The following is a 23,819-nucleotide window of genomic DNA, read 5'->3' on the forward strand; positions in this document are numbered from 1 at the left end:
CTCTTTCACTGCTTGGATCACACTTTGATGAGATATAATGGCACCGAAAGGATATGAGCTCTCGCCCCCTTCCCTGCCCTGGTAAAATGATTATAATGAATGGGTTGGAGCCTGGCACTGTTGTCAGCTGACATGCAATGACAGGGCACAGAGTGCTTCTTCCGCCTGTATCAACAAATTGCCACCAGTGTCATGCTGAATGCCCAACCGCTTTGATGTTACACTGGCGTTTGACTGTTATGATGAAAGGTACAGCATTGCTTTAGAAGATGCTCTCTAGGTTCAGTGTGGTGTGCAGCCTGTTTGGTTTACCTGCAGCAGGGATACAGCAGTGCATGGAATACACAATCACTGTAAACAGGTCTGAGATCAGTCCGGGTCTTGGCTATGACTGTAAAGCGCAAGTGAAAATGTTGTGCCTGCTGTGTTGAGTGCTGCATTCATTAAATAGAAGCGGTCAGTTATACACATGTGAGACTGAAGAGCACAATTGAAGTGAAGAATAGAAATGGAAGTTTCTGCAAAACCTGTCGTAGTTTAACAAAAAGATTCAAATGTCAAATTTTGTCTTTACACAAACTGCCATACATGAACTTTGCCTAAAGTAAATACCATTGGTATCTGATAAAGTCTACAATAGTAAATCAAACTACAAGTCTGACCAGATATTTATTGCTAGGTTTTGATACTTGTTTGGTACTTACGTTTTTAGTTTTGCACCCAGCACTACCTACTAAATTGACTGTATTTGGGCAAGAATTAAAAAGTATATGAAATGCATTGAAGACATCATTGTTCCTTGTCATAACTCCAGTGTCCTTGTTCATGTCAACATATTTATGGCAGGCTTTGTGTTGTTGGTTAGTGATGAAACGTTTTACTGGAGTGATAGCTGCTGTTGTGTCTTGCCAGTTGTACTGTAAACTCTCTCAACTCCCCTCCTTTATCTCTCTTTTTTCTCTTTCACATGCACACATTTCAGTCCTCCCCCTTCTCTTTCCTTGTCTATGAGAGCGACAGTGTCTACATGCCATGGGGGCACAGGGTGGCTGCCTTGGCAATCGTCTAGCTCTGCCACATAGTGGAAAAAACAGGGCTTACAGCAGCCGTTACTTGTCTTACGCAGGTCCTCTCTCTTTCTTTTTAACACACAAACACATAGATACAAACCCACACACAGCTTGGTTGCCCATGACCCCGACTCTAACCTTGTGCCAACCTAATACATTAAAATGCCTACTGTTTCAAAATGGAGCCCTTGGCTGAAGGGGTTGAGTGCCTCTTATCCTAAAACCTGGCACATGGATAGTTAGTTAAGGCTCACACTATAACGGTTTGGCTAGCTCCTTACTTAAGCCACCCCACACACATTTAAAAGATTAAAGTTTGACACAGCTTTTTTTTTTAGATGCTGTCTCAGTATCATATTGCAGTAAGCAAATTCGGAGGTGAGCCCCAAGTTTGAAGTTATTGAAAGGCTTCAGTCTTGACTTGAAAAACTTAAGTTTGCCAGTCACGACGTTAGACCTGTGTGCCATGTGCAAAAAGAGCCAAAAACTCAAATGGAAATCTCTAATATTAGTTCACAATATACCTTCAATACCGAGCCATTACAGCTCTCTCGTGGTGGCTGCTCTTTGGTGGAAACATCATCAGCGTTTCCCAGCCCGACTGGAAAGGAGACAGTGTATCGGCTTGGCAACAGAAGATGGTACATGACATGGCATCTTCCTGCTTTCTCCATATCAGGGAACGGTAACTCGCTTCCACCACCATAATCATCTTGTTATGCCTCACAAACGGCTCGTGTTCCTTGGCTTGTTTTTCTTGGCTCTTGAGCTGGTGGTGTCTACATTTTCCCTGGCTTGCAGCATCAAGCTTCCTTATTTAGAGGCTCATAGGCATGCGCCTTCGTTTTAAAAAAAAGACTCGGGATGAATTTTAGGAAGTGGCTGACATTGTTAGATCTGTAAATGGGTGAAAATAGAATTTGTCACTTACTGGTATGAACTGCCGCTCTTACTGGTTGTTAGAAGATGAAGAGGTGATTTATTATGAAACATTGATACCAAAACAAATACTAGCAGCATATGAATATAATTATTACAGGACTGCAAAGGTAGCTGTTTCAATATGTGACATGTTTGACTTCTGTGTAGCAGCAGTGTTAAGAAACTCACTTTATGCCACTTAGACCTGTTTCTGTGCTTGCTTATTTGAATGGACGATAAGAAAGCTTAACTACAGGTGTTGTGATTTATGTATCTCCATAATTATGCTTTTGAATGATGTCTGCAATAGTGTGAAACAGTGATTTAGTCTTGGTTAACAAGTAGTATTCATGAATTTCAGTCAAATTGATATTAAATACTTCTGCACATAATTTAAAACTGACAAGGAATCTAAGGTAATAGCATCTGTACCTGACTGAAAGGTTAATTGTCATGCAAATTAATGAAAGTCACACATGTTCACACAATGTGTTTTCAAACTTTTTCTTTGTCTACAAAGCTGGTTCATTTCACCATGACTGGATAACTCCTGGCTTTAGCAAGAACAGGCTGTTTCAGTGTCTGTAGCTTTAAGTGGTTAGGTTTGGGTTTATTGGGGTTATCCTGTCCTCTTCAGGAGCACGACTCTGTGTCTGTGATTCACATCTCGAAACAAAATAGTTGATCACACAGCAGCCAGAACAGACATGAATGAGTATATGACACCAGAACTTTCTATTGCTTCTTTCTCTGAGTGATAATTTCACATGGAAATATTGCTGAATTTACAACACAGATGTTGTTATTGCCCAGTATGTATGTTTATGTCAGACACCATTGTGGTTATAAAAATCTATATTAGTGATGTAGATCACGTGTTTATAAAATCAAAGCTAAGTGTAACCATAGCCACATTAGCCGCACATTGTGGTACCACTTAGGATTTTCCCCCTGTTGTCATGACGTTGCTATTGAAACTAGAAGTAATCCACTATGTCATCAGTTTCTCCAATGCTGAGAGGGCATGAAGACACTTGAGTACACTCATGCAGCAAACAGCAGAACGTTTGTCAGGCTTTGCTCGTAGCTGAACCTCTAAAAAGTGAAGAAACCTGATGGCTGCTTATTCTAAATGGGTTGCCTTACAGCAATGAGTAGTATGGGAGTTGCCTGGGGACCAGACAGCCTTTATATTGTGTATTACAAATACACATAAAGTCAGTCTGGAACTGCTCCATTGAACCAAATCTAGCCCAGAGGCGGGACTACCGATCACAGCTTGTATTGGAGAGAGCCAATCAGCGTAACACATGTGTGACGCAATCACTAAGCGACCTAACAGTTGCCTTTCCGCCATGATGTTTTGTAGTTTTAACAGCTTCCTTCGCCGTACAGGGGTCCTGAGGAAAATCTAAGCTCTCCCTTTCAACAGTGGAGGGTAGCATTACGCATTCTATCATACAGCCTGCCGGAATTAAAAATACATCCTTTTTAAAAAGAAAAGCTTTAAGAGCTGCTTCTTGTTGAGGTTTTAAGGACAAATTCAGCCCGTGCAAAACAGAGGAAAGCGCACGAGAGAAACCTCGCTCTGTTGCGGTCGCCAACTCGGCCCTGAAGATGACGCATCGTTAACTCCCGCCTCTGGTGCTCTGATTGGTTCGGTCTGATCTGCTCGGAGCTTGAAAACCTGTCAAAATGTGTCAATGGAGGAGGGCTAGACTGTATTCCCGTATATCCCTTATAACGGGAATACAGTCTAGCTAAGCTAGGCTAGTATGGGAGCAGATCATAGAAAAGTTTTTAGGTAGACAACAAATAGTTCCTTACTTGGAATGTAGCAATTCAATAAAACTCGTACTTGCTTGTTGGGAGACTAACTAGTTGTAGGAAAGCTTTTGGAATGGCAGGAGCACACAGCTTCATATGCTCTGAGCTTTTTCTTTACAGCTGAAGTGAAATGTAAGGTTTAAGAATAAACCTTTGCTCTTCTAAGATGATAGAAGAGAAACAGTCATGTACTGCGTATGCAAACACTTATGAGTTGTCTTATTTGGTGAGCGCTTTACTGAGGTTTACAGCAGGTGTAGCTCATACTACTGCAAACACTCCTTAAACTGCTGCTTTGTCAGAAACGCAGCAGAAGAGCGACTGATGAAGCCAGATAAATTTACATTGTTTTTAATAAAATCAGTCAATAATCGTTCATTAACAATAGTGATGTGGTTTCGTGCTGCCCACAACTCGACTAGACTCCACATGAGACCGAGAACAGTACCAGCAAGTAGTAGGTGTACATTGTCTCCTGCTGCTCTTCATCAGCTAACTCACTGTGGTTTCTTTTTCCAATACTTCTTCCGAAATGTAAAACTGACATGCTGCCAAAAAATGCCAAAAATGACTGTCATCTTGTTGAAGAATTTTTGATAAACTGTTGCAGTCAGTGCTAATCTCTGTGACAAATGGGACTGCTTCACAATAGCAGTCACACCATGACTTGACTGTTGAGTGATTTTCATGTGAAGCTGCATCGCTAGAAGAATGATTTGTTTAATTCTTCTCCCGAAAGTGTGAAGTTTCTCTAAATTCACCTAATCAAAGCTGAAGATGAGCCCCTTTGAGTTGGTTTCATATTATTGTTTCTAGTTTGACGACCAGTGCTGGTGCAGTAAGCATCTTTTACAAGTGTGGTGTTGAAACTTGAAGGATGTGTTGCACATACATTGAGAATTCATTGACATCTTTGATCGCATATTTAAACTACTTAAATAAGAAATGCGTTCATCATTTCAAAATTTTCTGAATAAGGGGGAGGCTTAGATGTAATTTTATAATGTTCTGACCATAATATAAAACATATCAAATACGAATTGTTACTCAAAGCGGAGTATTTGATGTATCTTAGAGTTTGTCTGTAGGGAATTTTGATGATATCTTGTTTGTTTTTCTTATGTTTCAGCGTGGACAAAAAGCTTTTTGAAAATAACGAGAATATGCTTGCCACTATGCCAAAAAAAACTGCATCACAAGTTTAAGGCATTTTCAAATGTTTCCTCATTGGTGTGGGCAAAGTCTAAATTCAAGAGTTGAAAGGCTTGAGGGTTGAGCTGAAAGTCTTGTAAACAGTAAGCATTGGATAAATAGTCCGTAGAGGCAGCGCTTCCTCTGCCCACGGATAAACTGCCAGCTCTAGTCATTCCAGTTCAGGTTTCGGCAGTTTTTAGGTGCCTAATGTGATTTGTCTCCTTTCAACATTTGCACCCTCCATCTAAGCAGTGTGGGAGGTGAGAACAAACAATGTGAAAGCACCAGGCTATTTCCAGGCATTTCTCTTTTCTTGGTCAGGTCCCATTCAAATGGAATATACTGTACATTTTAAACCTCAATTTAATGTTTCTACTTCATTTAGTTTGTTTTTATTCCTTTGATGATTTTGTTCAGGAAACACAACAGCAACAATTGCAGCAGATACTGATTCTAAACGGGTAATAGCTTTTGCATGTGAGGCCATATTGCAGCAGGAGACATCCATAGTGAACAAATCATGGTTTATTGTCTTACACGAGTCTGCAGTTGCTGTTTTTGGATAAGCACATTTAAGCTACAGTAAATCTCGTTTTACTGTGCACGTTTGCACGTTATTACTTTTGCACTTTAACTCGCCCAACTTTTCCCCGTCTCTCCTGCCGTCTGCTGCACGTCCTGTGATTGTTGCTCAGTGTTAGTTGAACAGAATGAATGAGATGAGGAATGTACTGTGTGCAGTTGGTGAGAAAGCTATTTTTGGCTGCTCTAAAGGATGAGTCACTGTCACATATGAATAGATAAGGAATGGTCTTTCCGTAAGTTCAGAAAAAGCCACATTCACCCCGCCATCGTTACCATTGCCACATCTAAACCACTTTTACTGTTGTTATCTTGTCATCTCTTCAGTCACTGATCTTTCTTTTTCCAGTATGTATGCAACACACCTCTTTTTGCTCTCTCTCAACACTCTGTTTTTCTTTACATCCTAATGAACATACCCCCATCTGCCTGGCTCATTTGTCAGTGTGGTAATTGCCGCAGGGATCACACTGATAGCTAAAGCCCATGACAGTTTGTGTGTTCAGTGCGACGCATTTGTCACCTGCTATTAACAATATGTAGCATTTTAATTACAGTACATGCTTTCCCCAGCAGTAAGGGAGTTGCTGAAACTGAGACTCACATGAGCAGGTGTAAGTTGGGCCTTATGGAACCATCAGTACATCTCAAAGCGTGGAATTAGTAGAAGAAATAGCGTGTCCCAGTAGTGTGTGAACTATAATAGCCTGTCAAATGCTGCTGACGTATGATGTAAACATTAGGAGCAGCAGCTGCCTTCTTTAAAAACAGGTATTATTAAGGCAACAATAAATGCTGTCATGAACTTAGGATGGGTACAGTTGTGTTCAAAATTATTCAGTAGATAAGTGTTTTTGCAAGTTTGACATTTATTCTTCATCTTGTTTATAATCACATTAAATAATGACATGTCAAATAGACAAATACAACTGAAATTACAACAAAAATGTTTGTAATATACCAATTAATGGCCTTTCTGTGATTACCTCATTGACAAAATTATTCAACCCCCCTAGTCCACCACTCTTAAGAACAGAGGTTTCCATCAGGTGTTGTCAAACAGCTGATGAAAACACCTGTAGATGTGAACGGAACCCGAATGAGCAGCAATTAAGCAGATTTAAAAGGACTGTGACGCATAATAATTTTGAACACAACTGTATATAGATTCAAATACAGATTATTTATACTTTATCTATTGATGATGTATTTATATGCTTGGTCCATGATCATCTGAATCCTTCTGTCTGACCATCAATCCACAACCCAAAGATATTTGCTAAACAGTGTCATGTAACAGCAGAAAATCCTTGTGAAGTTTTGCTGGACAGATCAGTTAATGCACAGATTATTTCAGCACTATACACTGCACTGTCTTTGTGTTATATTAAGCATTTGAGCTCCAGTAGTCTGGCTGTTCTGTTGTTTGCATGAACATGTCTTTGATCAACCCTCCTTATGCTTAAAAGAAAAGGTGCAAGATGCTTCCTTTAGCACACATGGGTGAAGAGCCTGACTAATGTGACAGACAGCTGCTTATGTAGCTCGAAAAACAAGCCTCAGCACACAACAGGTATAAATGTTGCATCTGTCCTCTAGATAATAATTGGATTTTGAGTTTCTAAATATTGCATGATTGTGCTCCTTGTGAACATGGGGTGATTGCAGGTGTGCATCACGACAAAAGAAATATGGGATGGTGTTGAAAGAGCCTTTGTTTCTGGATAGACAGCTCAGTGAGTCACATTCGAACCTGTTTACATGTCTGCCTGTCTGTTTCCTGATAATGTGGGTCAGAGAAAATCCATCAAGGCAGCGAGAAAAAGAGACAGAAAGAAAATAGTATCCCTGCTTCCACATGTGGCTGTCAGCCTGCCTGTCAGTCTCTATGCTCTTTTCTGTTATCACACTCTGTAATACCTCTTATTAGCTCCAGGTCCAAGCTATCCAGATATATTTTGTTTGCAGCTTTAGCAACCGTGTCAGTTCCCCTGTAGCATGTCTGATGGGAGCCGAACACTCTGTTCTTTGTTTAGAGCCTGTGCTATGAATTATAGATACAGGAAGCTGCTCCAATATGTCACCTTCTTAGGCTTGGCAGAATACACACACTTGAGACTGCGAGACACAATGCAGACGCACACACTTATAGACAGAAAAAGCATACATTTTAAAGTAAAATTACACAAAAACTGAGCCAAAATGGTGCATGTGTAAGTAGACAAATATACACCCGAAAACTCAGGAAGACGCATACACACATCAGGTGGCATGAAAACTATTCTGTTATTCTGAAGGCTTGTCAGTCACCCACTGTGCTCCAAATGCATACACTGTGGAAATCTACCCAGGCTTTGGCTTCTGTTACTGCTGGTGTCAGATCCAAACTCACTGCACACGCACACATGACACACAACACATATGTTATTGATTCGCATCTCGGTACAAGCACAGGCATACTTGCACTATAGTATTTACATCGTCACATCAGTCTATAGGGAGAAGCTCGTGCTAACTTGTTTTCTGCTGCGTCTTGTGCCTTTCCTAATCCTAACAAGAGACAAAAAACCCCTAACACACATTCTCAGCAGGAGGGTTTCACACATATTTTCACAAACTGGAAGATGGTCCATGGCATGTTTTGGAATCTGCTGAGATGTTAATTTGTCACCATTTATTCTGTTTCTGCTCTGCTATAGTACTCCATTGTGATATCTTGTCTTGTGTCTTGAAAGGGCAATTCCACTTGAATCTCATTTTTTGTAGTTTTTGATGGTAGAAATAACATTGTACTCACCAAGTGAAAATGGATGTCAGATGGTTGTGGCCACATCAGAAATTATTCAAACAAACCCTCATGTAAGCGTATTTGAAAGCGTAAACAGAGGTGAATGGTAGCAGTGTTTCCTAATCATGTCTGTTGAAAATATAAATCACATTTTACAAAAACACAGCTTAGATTAATTTGATTTATTGTAGTTGCTTTGGCTGTTTATTCTCAGTTTTCCTGCGTATTAAGAGTTTGCTACAGGCATTTCACATGCTCTCACATTACTCTTACCCCCAGATGAAGTGGTTTCTATAACCTACCTAAACTGTTTATTTTTAGCCTGCCTAATCATCTGACTGCTCTTGCCCTCTATGACTTGATTTTACGGATTACTTTGTGTTACGAGGGCTCAGCATTTACTTTTGTTGTCACAACCTATAGAAACAGCCAAGACACAATTTGTAATGAAGTGGGATTGCCCTTCACTCACTTTATTCCTACATTTTACTCCTCTACTCAAACGTGATCTGGTCTATGTTTGGGAACATGACGAACACACTCCCCCAGTGCCTGAAAGCACTAAAGTTAGACTCCCAACTCCTCAACTCCATGATGTCACCAGGTGTCAAATCTGGAGCTTCTCCAAACATCGTAATAAGGCAGAGAAGATAAATGTGTCTGGAAATACTCCCAGGGGCATTTGCTCTGAATAGAGATCATATTTTGGTTGAGAGCTGCCAAAACCACAAGGTATGAAAATTCAAACAAAGTAGCTACGAGTCCATAATAGGAGGCTCAATCCTGAAAACAACTCTGGGCCTCCACAGCTGAAGTTGAATTTTTCATGACACTTCTTAATTTGGCATCTGGCTGTTGTGTATGATTACAAGTATTTATTGGAGCATGGAGGAGTAGTGGAATAACAAATAAATTCTCAACTTTAATGATGTTATCTGTAAATTGAGTAATGGTAAGTGTTGCTTACTGTGGCAGCAGTTATATTCTAAGGCCATTAGCCGGCCATGATCTGCTGCTGCACTGCGACTGTTTTCTAAATGATATAGGAGAAGAGCGGGGAGAACGGAGGAGTAAGCACTTTTGTTATCATCTCCTTGTCAGATCCTCACAACCACAGCCCTCTATTACACTGCTAATAATAGAGGCAAGCTTATCGCTTGGATCACTATCACAGTAGGAAAGAGAGGGAAAATGAAAGAGAGGCTTCTGTGCAATATTGACAAAACTCATATTGTGATTTTTTTTTTTTCAGAATATTGTAAAGAAGAAAGGGAAACAGACAGGCAGGTAGAGAAAGATGTTGTTGTTGAAAGTCCAAAAGCAAGTAGTTATGAATGTTTGATTGGCATCCCAAAGAGGAAACATAGCCCGAGATAAAAGAGCTGTGTGTTTGCAATCTTTGTAGTGTGCAGCTGAACATGTGTGGGTGGAAATAGGTGGAACCAGGTTCTCTCTTGGTTTGAGCTGTATCTGGCAGTGCCAGTCTGCAGACTGGAGTCCCATCAAACAAGAAAAAACGAGTTTAGATTAGCAGATATCTTTGCAGCATCAAGGCCCCACGAATCAAAGCCTGACTCAATCCCCTGTGCTATCTGGTGTAGCCTTGATGCTAACGTAGGACAGATAGGTGCAGATTAGCTGGGTGGTGATGCAGGGATGTGTTCGGTCAAAACAAAGCTCAGGGGATGAAAGATGGCTGCAGATGCATGCATGGAAGGAAGGAAAAGCTTGTTGTTTGTTGTGGTTTCAGTTGTTTCTTCAGACGTAAGTTGACATGTTGATGTGAAGGAGGCTGAATGGGAGGCTGTTTGTTTAACTGTGTGAGAAGCTATTGAAGTTTAGCCTATTTGTGGAGCTGGAAAAGTCATTCTGAGGCAACTGAAAGCTCAGAAACAGTTTTTTTGTTGTTGTTGTTTTAAGCTTCGTGTCAAATACTTGCGTGATTTAAATTTAACATTTAAGCCTCCAAGTCCATTATGTGTTTGACATTTATTTTCGTGCGCAACAAAGTTTAACAGGAATTTATGAGCCTATTTTTAATGGCTAGGATTATGTAGTGATGTTTCCTTGGGTTATTCTACAACTTTGATCATGAGCATGAGCCTTTTCTGTATTGTGTGGAGCAAAACTCCCACAGAACTTGTATCAGTGTTTGTACTTCTACACTGTCAGAACAGTTCGGCAGAGTCTGAGGCAAGATATGAAAGCTTTGAACACACGTAGACACACACATACGCACACACACTCCAAAAAAATGTGTTTCTCTCTGAAATACATACATATGCTAACACACACTGTCCATCTCCATTTTCCTTTCTCGAAGACACACATCCACAAATACTCACACACAGACACACTGACATAAACCCCTTTGGTCATATATTCCCTTTGCTGTGTCAGGGCGTGCTGACTGACTTTCAATGCACTTACACTATGTGTGAGTGTGTATGCCCATATCACTGTGTGTGTTTTTGCAGAGAAAGCATAAGCGTGAATACATGATCGCCAAAGAGTGGTCCTTTACAGAATGTATCTGTGAGCAGACATGTCTGGATTCTTGTCTGTACATTTGAGAGTGTATTTCAGAAAAGTTTCTTGTCAGTTATAAATAATAGAAAGAGCTGAATCTGAAAGTGAACGCAGTCAAAATGACAGATGCGTCTTTGATGGTTTGGTCTTTTAAACACTGAAAACCAATTAGGTGGGTCAGGGGCCTGGGGAGCATGACAGAAAAGAATCCAGTGCCACCGTTCTGTCATCAGCAGCTTCAATCAGCACTTGGGAGCGGCTAACACACACTTTATTTCGCTCACACTCACACATGAAAGCGGTTTATGCACACATTCAGGAACTGCAACAGCACTGAACAGTTTAGTTATCTGGGTGGCTCTGGAGCTATGTTTCCATTCAGCTGTCAAGTGAATTGTAAGAGAGCGTTTGAAATATAACAAAAAGTGAAATGCAAATGAGATCTCAATCAGCTGGGTTTAGACATTTAAGCACACGTCCCAATTGCACTTGATGTGAATATGTGAAGATATCTATGGAGAAGAATCAAGAAACACTTTTTAGAATGGACTGATAAAGTGCCGTTTTGTTTTCCTGTGTCTGTTATTGAAAAAAGTACACGTATTCGATGTCCTTATGTAACATTGATTGCCTTTGCTTTCATGATGGGCACCTAACACAACAGAGCGGCTGACATTTCTTTGAGGAAGTCGACATTGTTTTTTTTCTGGGCTACCCTTTGCTGCAATATTGGAGAATATTGAAATCAATTTCAGCTTCTGTGCTGCGACATTGAACTTTATACAAAGCATTTACTGTCATTGATTTCCCTGTTTTTAAAAATTATTTCTTTATCTTGGGCACTCTTTTTTTAATTCAATATAATTTTAGAAAAATACCTGGGTGAAGACATTTGTGTATCTGAATGCATTTATCAGATTTTTTTTAAATGTGATGAAGTGACATTCACTAAAAATCTCAAACAAATGATAGTGACAACAATTCTATGAGGATTTATTCTCCCATTTACAATAAAATACTTTTTCCTTTCTATCTTTTTAAGAGCAATTCATATTTTGAATTTTGTAAGACCGCAAACAAACTATTGTTGCAATGAATTGTTGCTTCAGTGTGAAGGATACTGGAGTTGTTGACGGACATACAGGTCGACACAATACAAAACCGTCCTTTATGTCTACTGAACAGTTCAATGCTTGTTCACTTTTTTCTCGAACTGTTTAACTTTACTAATTTGCTGATGGCTGTCAACATCCAAAGAAAATAGCCGTCTGCCAGATGCATTTCCACTCACTAGACATTAAGCTCCCAAGAATTCCTAGGGGCAATGTGACTACACATTTTGCATTCAGATTATGGTTAAACCTAAATCTTTAATTTTGGAATCTGATAAGTTACTGCCACGAGGAGAGCTTTTGGAATCTTGGTGTTAAATTGGTCTATGGTAACTCCTGTCATGTAGGTCGTCTCAGGGGTGAATGCCTCGTAGTTGGTGTGATAAGGTCCAGCTCCCAGACAAAGCCATCGAACCAGCTACACTCTGAGCTGCTGAGATAGCGGTGGCCTTTTTCCTCTTTCCTCAAGCTGTGTCAGTTTGACCATTCAGCCAGCCAAATGTGCCAACCTCATCAAGGTGCTCAGCTTTGCCCTTTTCAATAATTCATCCCCAAATTTGCACGGTGGAGTCGATGTTAGTCTAACAGTTTGCCATACAGGGGAGTGCTTCTCCTAATTGGAGAGACATGCAGTCCCCATCGGTCAGCATTAAATGTCATTAGACTGGAAGCCAAATAGCATGTGCTGTTTAAGGCTAAGTCACAGCCGCTAGATTGAAAGTGGCAGGGTAAACTGTGGCTGACCTGACAGGGATGAATATGATTACAAGTGCAACGTTCACATAGACTCACTGCCAAGCGCACTTTATAAACATGAGCCATTCACTCGTGCTCATTCATACAAATACAGTATAAGCCTGTGAGCATGCATATTTCCAAATGGTGTCTCTCTTTCTTTTTATCCCTCACCCTTTTCTATCTGTCTCCCACAGATTCCTTTTGTGGGTTTCTTTATTCAGAAACACACATATACAAAACCAAAGAAATTCTAATGAACCGAGGCATTTTGAGCCCTCTGCTGCCTCCTCCATCCCCAGCTCTAACTAATGCAACATTTTAATAGCCACTGTTATTCTCTTGGAGCTAATTAGAGATTATACAAACGTACACACACACACATAGACACACACGTGCGCGTGATGCACACAAATGCATACATGCAAACAGCACCCATAGTGCCGTGGAGAGGTATAATTACAAAGTCTAATTCCTGTATTGTTTACATTATTTATGAAGCAGTGTTGCTCGTGTCACACTGACCTTCCTCTAATGATGTTGCAAACACACAGAAGCATACACATGCATATACTCGCATGCACTCTTAAGTTGTACAAGCATTATGTGCAAACAGATGTGCAGTGCATACACACACACACACACACACAGCCATGTTTCTACCACTTCAAAGGACATTACATTGATTTAAATTCATTTCCTGGGACTTACCCTAATACTAACCATTACTTGCCTAGCCATGCCCCACCCTTAAACTTAACCTAACCCAACCTTATCTTCAAGCTGTTTCTTCAGCCTTTAATGATTTATGTTATGGGGCTTACTTTTTGTCCCCAAAAGAGAGGCACATCCCCAACTATCTGACTGTGTAAACAGATTTATGTCCCCACAACATGAGTAATGCACACATGCACACACACACACACACACACACACACACACACACACACACACACACACACACACACACACACACACACACACACACACACACACACACACACACACACACACACACTGCTGGAAAGCCATAATTCCCCCCAGTGATCTGAATATATCCCTCCATTTTAAACCAACTTTAAAACCTTCCAAGTGGCTTCCAGCTGTTACTTGGTGGTGGTTCAGCAACATGAAAGTTGCATTCATTTCCAGTTTGAATATTGTGCTGTTGAGAGCTAAATGCAACTGACACTGTCGCATGAACACAACCAACGTATTGTTTTAAGAGGGGCACTAGCTGCTGGCACTGCTTTTGAACATTAGCATTAGCAATGTACATTTGATGTGACCGTTGATGGACTACCATCTGAGATATCTGATGCTGTACATAATGCATTCAGCGCTGTGTTTGATATAGCTGTACCAGCGTAGATTTATCCGGTGCACATGGCTTTAGCTTGGCTGTTTAAATGATTGCCAATGGCAGAGATTATCTACTGTAGTATGATTTTTTTTTTTCTTAAATCTGTGCTATTCTCCTACACAGTTTTGTTCGTACCATTTGTCACTATGCAATAGCACAGAGCGAACAATGCAGGAGATGACAGCTTGTCAGATAGGCCAGAACATGCCAGTGGTTGTGGGTGTAGAGGAATAATCCTCATTGTTCTAAGTCTCGTACAAATGTCAGAACCCACTTGTTTATGTAGGCGTCTTCTACGTCTATGTTTCAGAGGCTTTGGCCCCATCATACATATATGTAAGTGTGTGCGGATAACAAAGAAGAAAAGCAGAAGTACTAATGCACATATGCATTTGTTACACAAACATTACCGTAGAGAGTTATAAGTTGATTTATCCTGCAGGTGATTTCCATCCTCTCCGCTTGTGTGTATATCAGGAAAGCTGGACATGCAAACAAAACAGCGGGGATTTAACTTTGCCCACAGCTGTGAAAGAAATCTACAGAAAAACAAAGGTTAACGGAGGTAAATGTCACACTCTCCAAATCTCCAAGGTGATATTTCTCACATTTTTGAAACAATTTTTTCCTTCTTCACTTTTCTCATGGAAGTAATCTTAAAGATATAAAGTGCATGGCTATTTCAAGCTGCCAGTGTGAAGATGATCTATGATCTGTGAAAAAAAAAGCATGTAGCGACAACTTTGGAGCTTGGTGGTCATACAGAATAAAAAACATAAGCAGCTATGTCCTCTTGCACGACATTTTGTAAAAAGGCATCTCGCTTTCTTGCATTTGTTTTTGTTCCCTCTGGGTGTGCCATTTTGCTTCCACACCAAAATGTTAGATATTGGGAATGTGCCTGCTGTTGCCCTTGACCAAGGAGCTGGATCTGGCCACTGGGTGCTCCGCTGTGAGTGCCTGCTGCTTCTAATTAGTTTGGATGGGTCAAATGAGGAGGACAAGTTTCCTCAAGGGGGCGTGTAATATATCTAACATTACTTAAAGACTTAAGTATAGTGACTTGTGAAGGTCTCAAATGATATCACTCATCTTATAAATATAAATGTAAACTTATATTAAAGTCTCTTTATCTTAGGAGCTGTTAATGATAAAACCTCTCAGCCAGGAATGCCTGATGTCAGTAAGATATAGATAGATGGTCCTGTCTGAATTTTCTGACATGCCTGTTCATATTTAGATGCCCTCTGCTAACCAAAGCTCATTCGTAGTGATTTTAATATGCGGAAATGTGTTTGTCTGTCATGCTACAGCACACTCTCCTTTTCCTCTTTCCAAAGCACTCAACTTTTACTGGCACACAAATCCATACTTGAATTGCATGGCAGAAGATGGTTCCATCAAGCGTGTAAGGCATTTTTTCAGTGTGCTCGTCTTTGTTCACAGGATTTCTGGGTCATCGTTTCACCCTCTGAACTCTAACACCCACTAGCTGGATTTTAAGGCATAATTTAAAAAATCATCAAAATTACAGCATTATCAGAGCTTGAAAGTATCAAACAAAAAAATTGTCATATTTTATAATTTCTGAAGTCTGTGAACTGAACATGCGGGATGTTAAGTTTCATCAGGAAAATAACCACATTTTACCTGAAAATTGTGATATTTTATAGAAAACACTATATTTACATATCAAAAAAATAACCAAAAATAAACTGCTCGCTCTTACAAAGTCTGTAAAATCAAAATTGTTCTGCGCATAAATTCAGACTCATCTACGACAAATATTCATGTAACTAAATTCAGCGACTTTCGGCTGCACTGCAGGACCAGATAGGAAGAGACAGAAAAATGTTTTTACATGTTGGTTCCAGTTTTCTTTTTCTTTTTTTGTAAAATACATAATCATTTTTCTTTTTTCTTAATCGTAATTTAAGGCGTCATAACTGTGTCATATTGCCCAAAATCCATTTTCAGTCCTGTCTACTTCTATCCATGCGTTGTCTGTTTCCATTGTAATGAAAATGGGCTCACAGTGAGCAAAAAATGTGACAGAGGTTGTTCCACGCTGCTTGTCTAATAATCTCACCTGCAGAGCCTGAGAGAACAATGGACAAAGAAGAAAACTGCCTGCATGTCTTTTCATGTCGACTCTCTCTGGGTTTGACTCTCCTTCTTACCTGCCGGTCTTATCTCAAGGCTACGTAAATCTGAGTGAGCAGGAATGTTTTGAACATTTTTTTTCTCATTACATATTCTAAGTTCACCGCTCTACAATAATAAACACTCAATTGTCAATGAGGTGTCCCACAAAAGTGACAAACATGAGAACTGGCTGAGAAAAACACAGGAATGAAATATGAGGAACGATTTCTTCATTTATGCCTCTGAAACAGTTGGTGACAGACAGGCGCTATCATCATTGTTGCTGTAACAGTGAGAAACAAAGACGTATAGAGAGAGATAGCAGGAGGAGAACCTCAATGCTATCATCCTTTATTGTTTCTTAAAATCAAATTTGGCAATAATGCACTTCATATGCATTTCCTTTCACTGTCTTGATAGGATTTAGATGTGTTCAGCATCTTATTTGAATAAAGTGTCAGGTTGTTGTAAGCGTCTCCCAGTCTCTATTTACCGGTCTGGTTTCTCTTGACATTTTCCATAAAGCATTTTCACAATTATGTCCATTAAGCACAATTTTTCTTTTTGCTGAAGCCCTGTGGAAAATGGCTCTCGTCTAAACCAGACTTTTGTTTGGGGTTGATAAAGTCCTGTGTGTGTGCGTGTGTGTGTGGTGAATGTACTTGCTTGAGTATGCATGTCAGCCTCATTGTGACTGCCAGGGGGCTGATAGCAGAGAGTGGGGTTGACAGTAGCTTCTCCCTCAGCCTCGCCCGTAGACCTGGGAAACCTCGATAAGACGCCCAAGCTCTGAAGACTCTAAATAGACACATTGGTGTGGAGAGCAGAATGAAGAGATAGGGTCGTGAGGAGGAAGAAGAAGGGAGGGTGGGTGGGGTAGGGATGGTGAGGACGTTTAAAAAAATTCATCTTGGCAGTTGCTCCCAACGAGGCAGTTTTCTCTCTGCCATTACGTCAAAAAATCCCCACAATCCTTTTAGTCACAGCAAAGATGGGAAAAGCCCTCAAAGGGAGACGGTTACCCACACACACCACCTTTTAAAGGGCTCATCTTTGTCACCAGTGGTTTGAAACTTAGTTAATTCTATCTGAAGGCATGCTTCAGTCTTGCCAGCAGCCATGTTGCTCATGCAGTTTTAAAGTCACAGAGTTATCTGGAATATCCCAAATTAGACGTCTGTAGCATTAGAGCTAGGTTTGGGTTCATATACCTGTAACATGGAATAAAGTTTATTATTAACACAGGCACCGCTAAGAGTTTAAAAGTCGCGACAGAACCTTACCCCTGCAGAGAAATGGGTCCAGCTCGGAATTGCATTTTCAGCGAGGCACTTAAGTCGACAGAAGTCATCCATTTTTGAGAGACAGCACGCAACCTGGACTCGAAACATCAGAAAACCTTTCACAGACCTTTCTAAAATTTGCGAGATTATGAGCTTCCTTCGGCAGAAAGCATATTTGACCTGAGATGGTGAAAAGCGTGGCTTGAAAAACAGCTCTTTAGCGTTTTGAGGAGGCCACGTTTGCACTGTCTCTCACACTTCGGAAAGCCATCACGATTTGAGCGTGGAGACAGAAGGGGTCAAAGGTGGTGAGGATGTATGCCTGTCTCGTGAGCGGTGTTGCGTGCGGTGTAGGGTGCATGTGTGAGCGTACAGGAAGTGTAGGATTTGTGTCATCGGCGTGTTGGATGTCGACGTAGCAGGGAGATAGATGGGGCAGTATGTTGAGTGTTTATATATCAGTGGCATGAGCATGTGTGTGCTTCAGGTTGAAAAACATGGTTTGATGGTATGACTGGAGGAGCTGGGGCAGGGAGAGGCAGTAAAGGGGGTGACATATGAAGACGAGAGACACTGGGTATGTTTTGATTTCGGTCATGAAAGACTAAAGGATGGCTGTGGAATCTGGATGGCACCTGAAGCTTCTTTTCCATCTTTTTTTCTCCCTTTTTCTCTGTCTTCGCTTGCACTTCGTTTACTTTTTCACACTTCAAGGATAAAGTACAATCAAAGCTTTCATATCTGCTTTTTTTCCCTGTGAGATGTTGAAAGAGGGGAAAAAGAATCTAGGCTACTGCATTGGGATGAGTTAGGTCTGTGATGTTATTTTGCAGGGCTGGATTTTATTTCAGGAATGCATTTCTTTAAAGCACCCTGATATTGTGCCTATGATTAGAAATAATGTGACTTCTGTTCTTCATGCGAGTTACTCTGAATGACAGAAATTATGTTACCCTTGCAATGCTTTAAGTCATTGTCACAATACTGATTCAACATTATTCCAGTATTGATTCTTGTCATTATGTGACACATGTATGAAGTAATCAAGCTGATAATATCAGTTTCAAATTGGAAATAGTCAGTTTTCATCATATCATAGGAAATTCCTCAGCAAATGGTTTGATATTTCAATGTCCTTTTTTTTACATTAGACTAAATTTTAGTCAGATTTTTTTTTTTAAATTCAGTTCCATGACAACTGCATGAACTCCATCTGCTGACAAAGACAGCATGATGTGACTGAACGCTTTTGAACAGCTACAAAACAGATTTGTGGTCAGAGTGTCAAGTTTCTCTCCACACTTTAAAAAAAATCAAAAACATAAGTGACTACTTGTGTAAATTACACCTGCTTCTAATCATTAATTTGTGCATTAGCATGTTGACCAGATAATGATGCTATTTCACTTGAAAGTCAATGAATGATAATTTTGAAATTCCTTCAGCTATGACTGCTGTTCTAGCAAGGATCAGATGAGATCAATACTGCTGCAGGTCTGTGTGGCTAAATATGAAGCAAGGGCCGGAAGGTTGATTAGCTGCCTGAACACAGCATAGAGACTGGAAGCATTTAAAAACAGCTTGCTTTCCTTACACGTAACTTTAAGGCTCTATTTGTCATATTTGTCTTCTTTGTTAACATTCATACAAAAAACAGAGAAATTTAAAATGACAGTTTGGGTGTTCTGCTATAACTGATGTTTACAGCACTTTGTTGTCATTGTTTGGTTGCCGGCAACCAACAGAAATGCTGCTGGTTGCCTGGTAACTGTTGTTTGGATAAAAGAAATGGTTGCACCGTGAGCTAAAGCTGCTGACACCAAAGCACATGTCCCAGAATGTCCAACTATTCCTTTGATATTATGCAGCCAAAGGTTACAAGTAACATGATGTCCTGCTTCACTTCAACTAGCAGCACGCCTGGCTCACTCTGACACCTCAGATATACCGCAAGTGGTGGTTGTGAATGAACCTCACGGCTCAGGTTGAGCTCATTTTTCTGTAGTTCATTGTTCTCACTGCCAGCAGCGGTCCTGTCTGTATGGCTCATTTAGTAGTTAATTCTGACTGTAGTTCTGCTGACATACTGTTCAGCTGTGTTTGGGAGGTTAGAACAGGTCTGTATAAAGATGGATTTGCTTTCTGGATTTGCTGTATTTGTGTGTGAACTGAAAATGTTTACTCTGAATTTTGACATTTTCTAACAGGTTGTTGGTGTAGGATTGGTGCGTGTCGCATCAGTAACTCTGCATTAATTTTGGAATTTTGATGTCTGAGTAACCTGTCATCATTCCCAGGAAATCAAACGTTGCCTTTAAGAGATGCACACAAGGTGTCCTTTGGATCGGTGCCACCCACATCAGTATTCTACATTGATGAATGTATAGAAGTTTTTCCCAATTTAAAAGGCTGTTCCCTAAGGGCCAGTGGAGGAGGCGTAGCTAAAGGCTACCCAGTTTGTCAGGTCAAGGGGGTCCTGATGAAGCAGCAGAATGTGAACACCGTGTGTGTGAATTTGCAAGATTGAGAGCCACTTTTAAAGGCAAAATTTCTATATTCAGTACAGAAAAAATAAGATGAATGAAGAAGTAAAGCACCTTCTGGAGGGACAGCAGTTCTAATGATTTTTTTTGATAATTGCACAGTTGCATTTTTAACTTATAAAAATGAATAAGTTGTAATCTGTAAAGCACACATAGGAAACTTGAGAGAAATGAACAAGGCATGTTGTGTTGGGGAAGAAGAAGTAAAGTTTGAGGTTAATGCACAGATTTGGAGGACCCAGGTTTGATTTGTTTGTTGTAGCTCTCATAGTCCAGTAAAGGTAGAAATGCACATTTTTTTTAAATTTTTATCTCATGTTTTACCTTTTCAGTTTTGGTTTTTAAAATAGAACTTATATCAAGGAACAAAAAGTAAAACTTTGAGCCCAAACAAATCCTGCAATGTACAATATGTCTCCAATGGGCTTATGTATCTTCGGTAAGCTTAAGTTCAGAGGTTTGACTTCTTTCAATATCCAGTAAAGCACAGCTCATTAGCCAGAGCACATTGTTCAGTCTGAGTGCCTCCTGGCCAAAGTCGGCTCTGACTGTGTAGGTAATAATAACCCTGGTAACCTTTAGATAATCAGCTTCCCCCCAAGAGTCCATTAAAGAGAAAGACAACGTGTCTGTAGCAAACAGTGAGACAGAGGGAAAAAAGACAATGCAATATATAACTAGGTGGGAAATTACTGTGAAATATTTAATCACAGCAGAGGGACAAAGAAGGAAGAAAAGAAGTCATCATTTAGGTTTCCTATGGTGTTCTTTCTTCTTTTTGTCAGATCAGACTGCTTTAGAGCAAAGCGAAAATCGAAATACTTGCATATACCATACACACAGGTATATGTTCAGAGTTCAGATCCCTCTCATGTTAAGTGGGCATAATATTTCATAAATGTTAAAGTATATTGTTTGAGGGTTATACCAACAGGACAAGTTTATAGAAGTCACAAGACAAACTTAGAGGTTAGATAAGTTCATTTCCCTTTTGTGGAGATGTCCTCTTGCAGGTAGTTTTCCTAATTAGACACTTCTTTAAGTTCCGTTTTGTTTTTCAAGTCGGGGTCAGGATATTTCTGCTTTCTTATGACAGGTAGTTTAGCTAATTAGGTGCATTAAATCCAAAGGTTAAAAACACTTCAGTGGAATTTATCACTTCAAGATTAGGACATGAGGTGAAGGGCAGCACAGGAAATTGTTGCACAGATTGCCCACACACATTTGAAGAATTAGCTTGAAAATTCCTAATCGCTGTTTTCTCAGAGGTTTTGTTTGATGATTTTAGTCCTTTAAAAAAACTAATTCACTGCTGTATGAAAGCTAATTAATCTTTTCTCCAAAAGGTACCTCTTGACTTTCTGGCTTTTTAATCTAAACAGACAAAGAAAGTGTTGCTACCATGTCACGGCCCGCATGTTTCCAACCCTAAATTAACATCAAATCGCTTTCATGAATGCATTGTTGGTTGGGTATAGTTTAAAGAGCTTATTAGAAATAAAATTTTAGATTCATAGCTTTAGTATGACCTGCCCTGCCAGCAGGTTGAGTTCTTTAGACGCTGGTTCATTATTCCACACACTGTCCTGCTGAGTTTCCTTTCCCTTTAGCATCGGGCTAATTAGGGGAGGGAAGTCTGGATTTGTTGATGTGGGTGATTCAGAGACTTAGGATATTAGGGGGAAAAATGACTACTACAGGTCGAGACAGCCCCTCTCATTCTCTTCTAACTAATATAATGATGCCCAAGTAGGCCTCTTTCTGATGAGCAATGGTGACAGAGGTGTTAAAAAGAGAGAATGAAAGAGAGATTGACAAAGAATGAAAGAAATATCGGTGTAGCATGACATCCATGAACATTTCTTGCACTTCCATGGTCTGAGACATTCAGGATGCCTTAATAGCAAATTTTCTACCGTACATCGATTTTTATCTTTCCCCAAATTGAGTCCATCTTTTCCTCGCCACTTATCTCTAACTCTGGTCTTTGCCTGCCTTTCAGACTGTGAAATGGAGAGTGGTAATTTCCCCCGCTTCTCTCTGTATGTTAATGAAGCGCTAATCTGTTCCTGAGCGAGTGCCTTAATGAGGACGACGTGCCCCTCGCTCGGCCGGCTAGCTCCTGTTAAGCTACCATTATGGAAATAGCTCGGTGCTGCTGGTCGTCCTGGGACCGGGCTCAAATGTATGCCTTATTTCCACTTTTAAAGCTTTCTTCTCCCTCTTTAACAAGGCTGGGTGTTTCTCTGAGGGAGCGAGCAGTAGATAAACAAACATGGTAATGACTAGCACGGGGAGAGGCTTCGCTTACTTTGAGATCTGGTCCTTTTCAGATGCTGGATGTTAGTCAGGCTAAATAGGCCACATAGGAGAGATTGTTGGAGATAGAGAGCACAGTTTGAGCCAAATATCGAACCTCTTCCCTCTCTGATATACACCCGAGTCAACTGCTTTATTATTAATCAACATTATTGTGTTGATTTTGTTTGTTTGTTCTTGCCCCATTGCTGCACTGTGCATCCTATATCCCTGAAGGAGTTAAATATGTACACTGAGAAATTGAATTAGCAGGGATTATTAACATTATTTTCCACTAAATTAGTGCACTCCATTGATCGTGTCACATCCCCCTATCCTTAACGCCTGCTGATGACGATAATGCTTGGATGTTTTTAGAGAAACACCCTAACCAGATTAAAAGTAGGAACAGATGCTGCTTGAAGCTGAACATGTTTCAAAGACTTGTATCAAAGGATATTATGGCTTTATTCATTTTGCATGTATCTAGGCCAGCCCAGCCCCTGCCACTCCCACAGACCACATGTGAAGTGTGGGGTGGTGGGTGACTATGAAATGGATTAACTTCTTTCTCTTGCTTCACAATCAAAATGAAATTGCTCATCTTTCACCTTCTCTCTGTCCTCCCCCCTCGATTTCCTCTCCCATCTCTTGTTTCTTTTCCCATCCTCTTCCTTGTTCTGTTTTTGTCTTTTTTCCCCCAGTGTTAAACATTCAGATACTCTTGTTTGTCATTTGTGAGTCACTTTGTTGCAGAAATATGGAAAAGGAGGTCAGGTGGAGACAGGCTGTTGTTCTTTTATCTTCCTTGCCTTTCACAGACACTACCTGATGTTGAAAGGTAAGATTACGCTCATGTTAAGCTGACATTAAGCTGACTTCTTATCTGGAGCAACTTCCTATCAATGAACAACTTTTTGCCAATCCTATATTCATAGGCTCCACAGTAATAAAACAGCACGAGTAAGTAAAGTACATGGTAGGAGCTTAAATGTGGTGAGAGTTTTGGGAGAAACAAGTGAAAATGAACTTAAAGCGTGTGAAATACAAGTGGGAGGTTCGGAGGTGGGAGTGAGGTGTATCCTTTTTTTTTTCTTGCGCTGTGCCGCTCACATTACACAAATTCACTGCAGGGGTTGAAACCTCAGGATTCCTCTTAAGATGATGAAAAGATGTCTGAGCCTTTTCTCAGATGAGTCTTTAAGGGTGTGCTTGGATTTAAAGACTCGCTTGAGGCTTTTGTTACAAGTTTCGAGTTCATACATCAATGAAATAGTCATGAACTGCACCAGTTTGTCAGATTAAGATTGTCAAGCTTAGGTGGTTGGGGGACTGGTTTGATGTAGGCAAAGCTTAATGGCTTGCACTGCTTCCTTCCTCATCCCACATGGCGAGGTTTAATCAGACTTCCATAAACCCTCTTGTATGC

At 40.3% G+C, this 23,819-nt stretch overlaps 1 protein-coding gene across 2 annotated transcripts in view; it reads left to right on the forward strand.

The window, feature by feature from the left end:
* Positions 1–23,819, forward strand: part of commd10 (COMM domain containing 10) — a 57,516-nt gene that overhangs the window by 14,438 nt on the left and 19,259 nt on the right. The window contains exon 6 of one of the 2 annotated variants that reach the window (XM_051950430.1): positions 9,635–9,665. The exons of the other annotated variant lie outside the window; for it this stretch is intronic. Coding sequence (XP_051806390.1) covers positions 9,635–9,665 — 31 coding nt within the window. The remainder of the gene's footprint in view (positions 1–9,634; positions 9,666–23,819) is intronic. 2 annotated transcript variants of the gene reach the window in all.

This window comes from Acanthochromis polyacanthus, chromosome 7 (genome assembly GCF_021347895.1).
Source record: "Acanthochromis polyacanthus isolate Apoly-LR-REF ecotype Palm Island chromosome 7, KAUST_Apoly_ChrSc, whole genome shotgun sequence".
In the NCBI taxonomy this organism is placed as follows: Eukaryota; Metazoa; Chordata; class Actinopteri; family Pomacentridae; genus Acanthochromis; species Acanthochromis polyacanthus.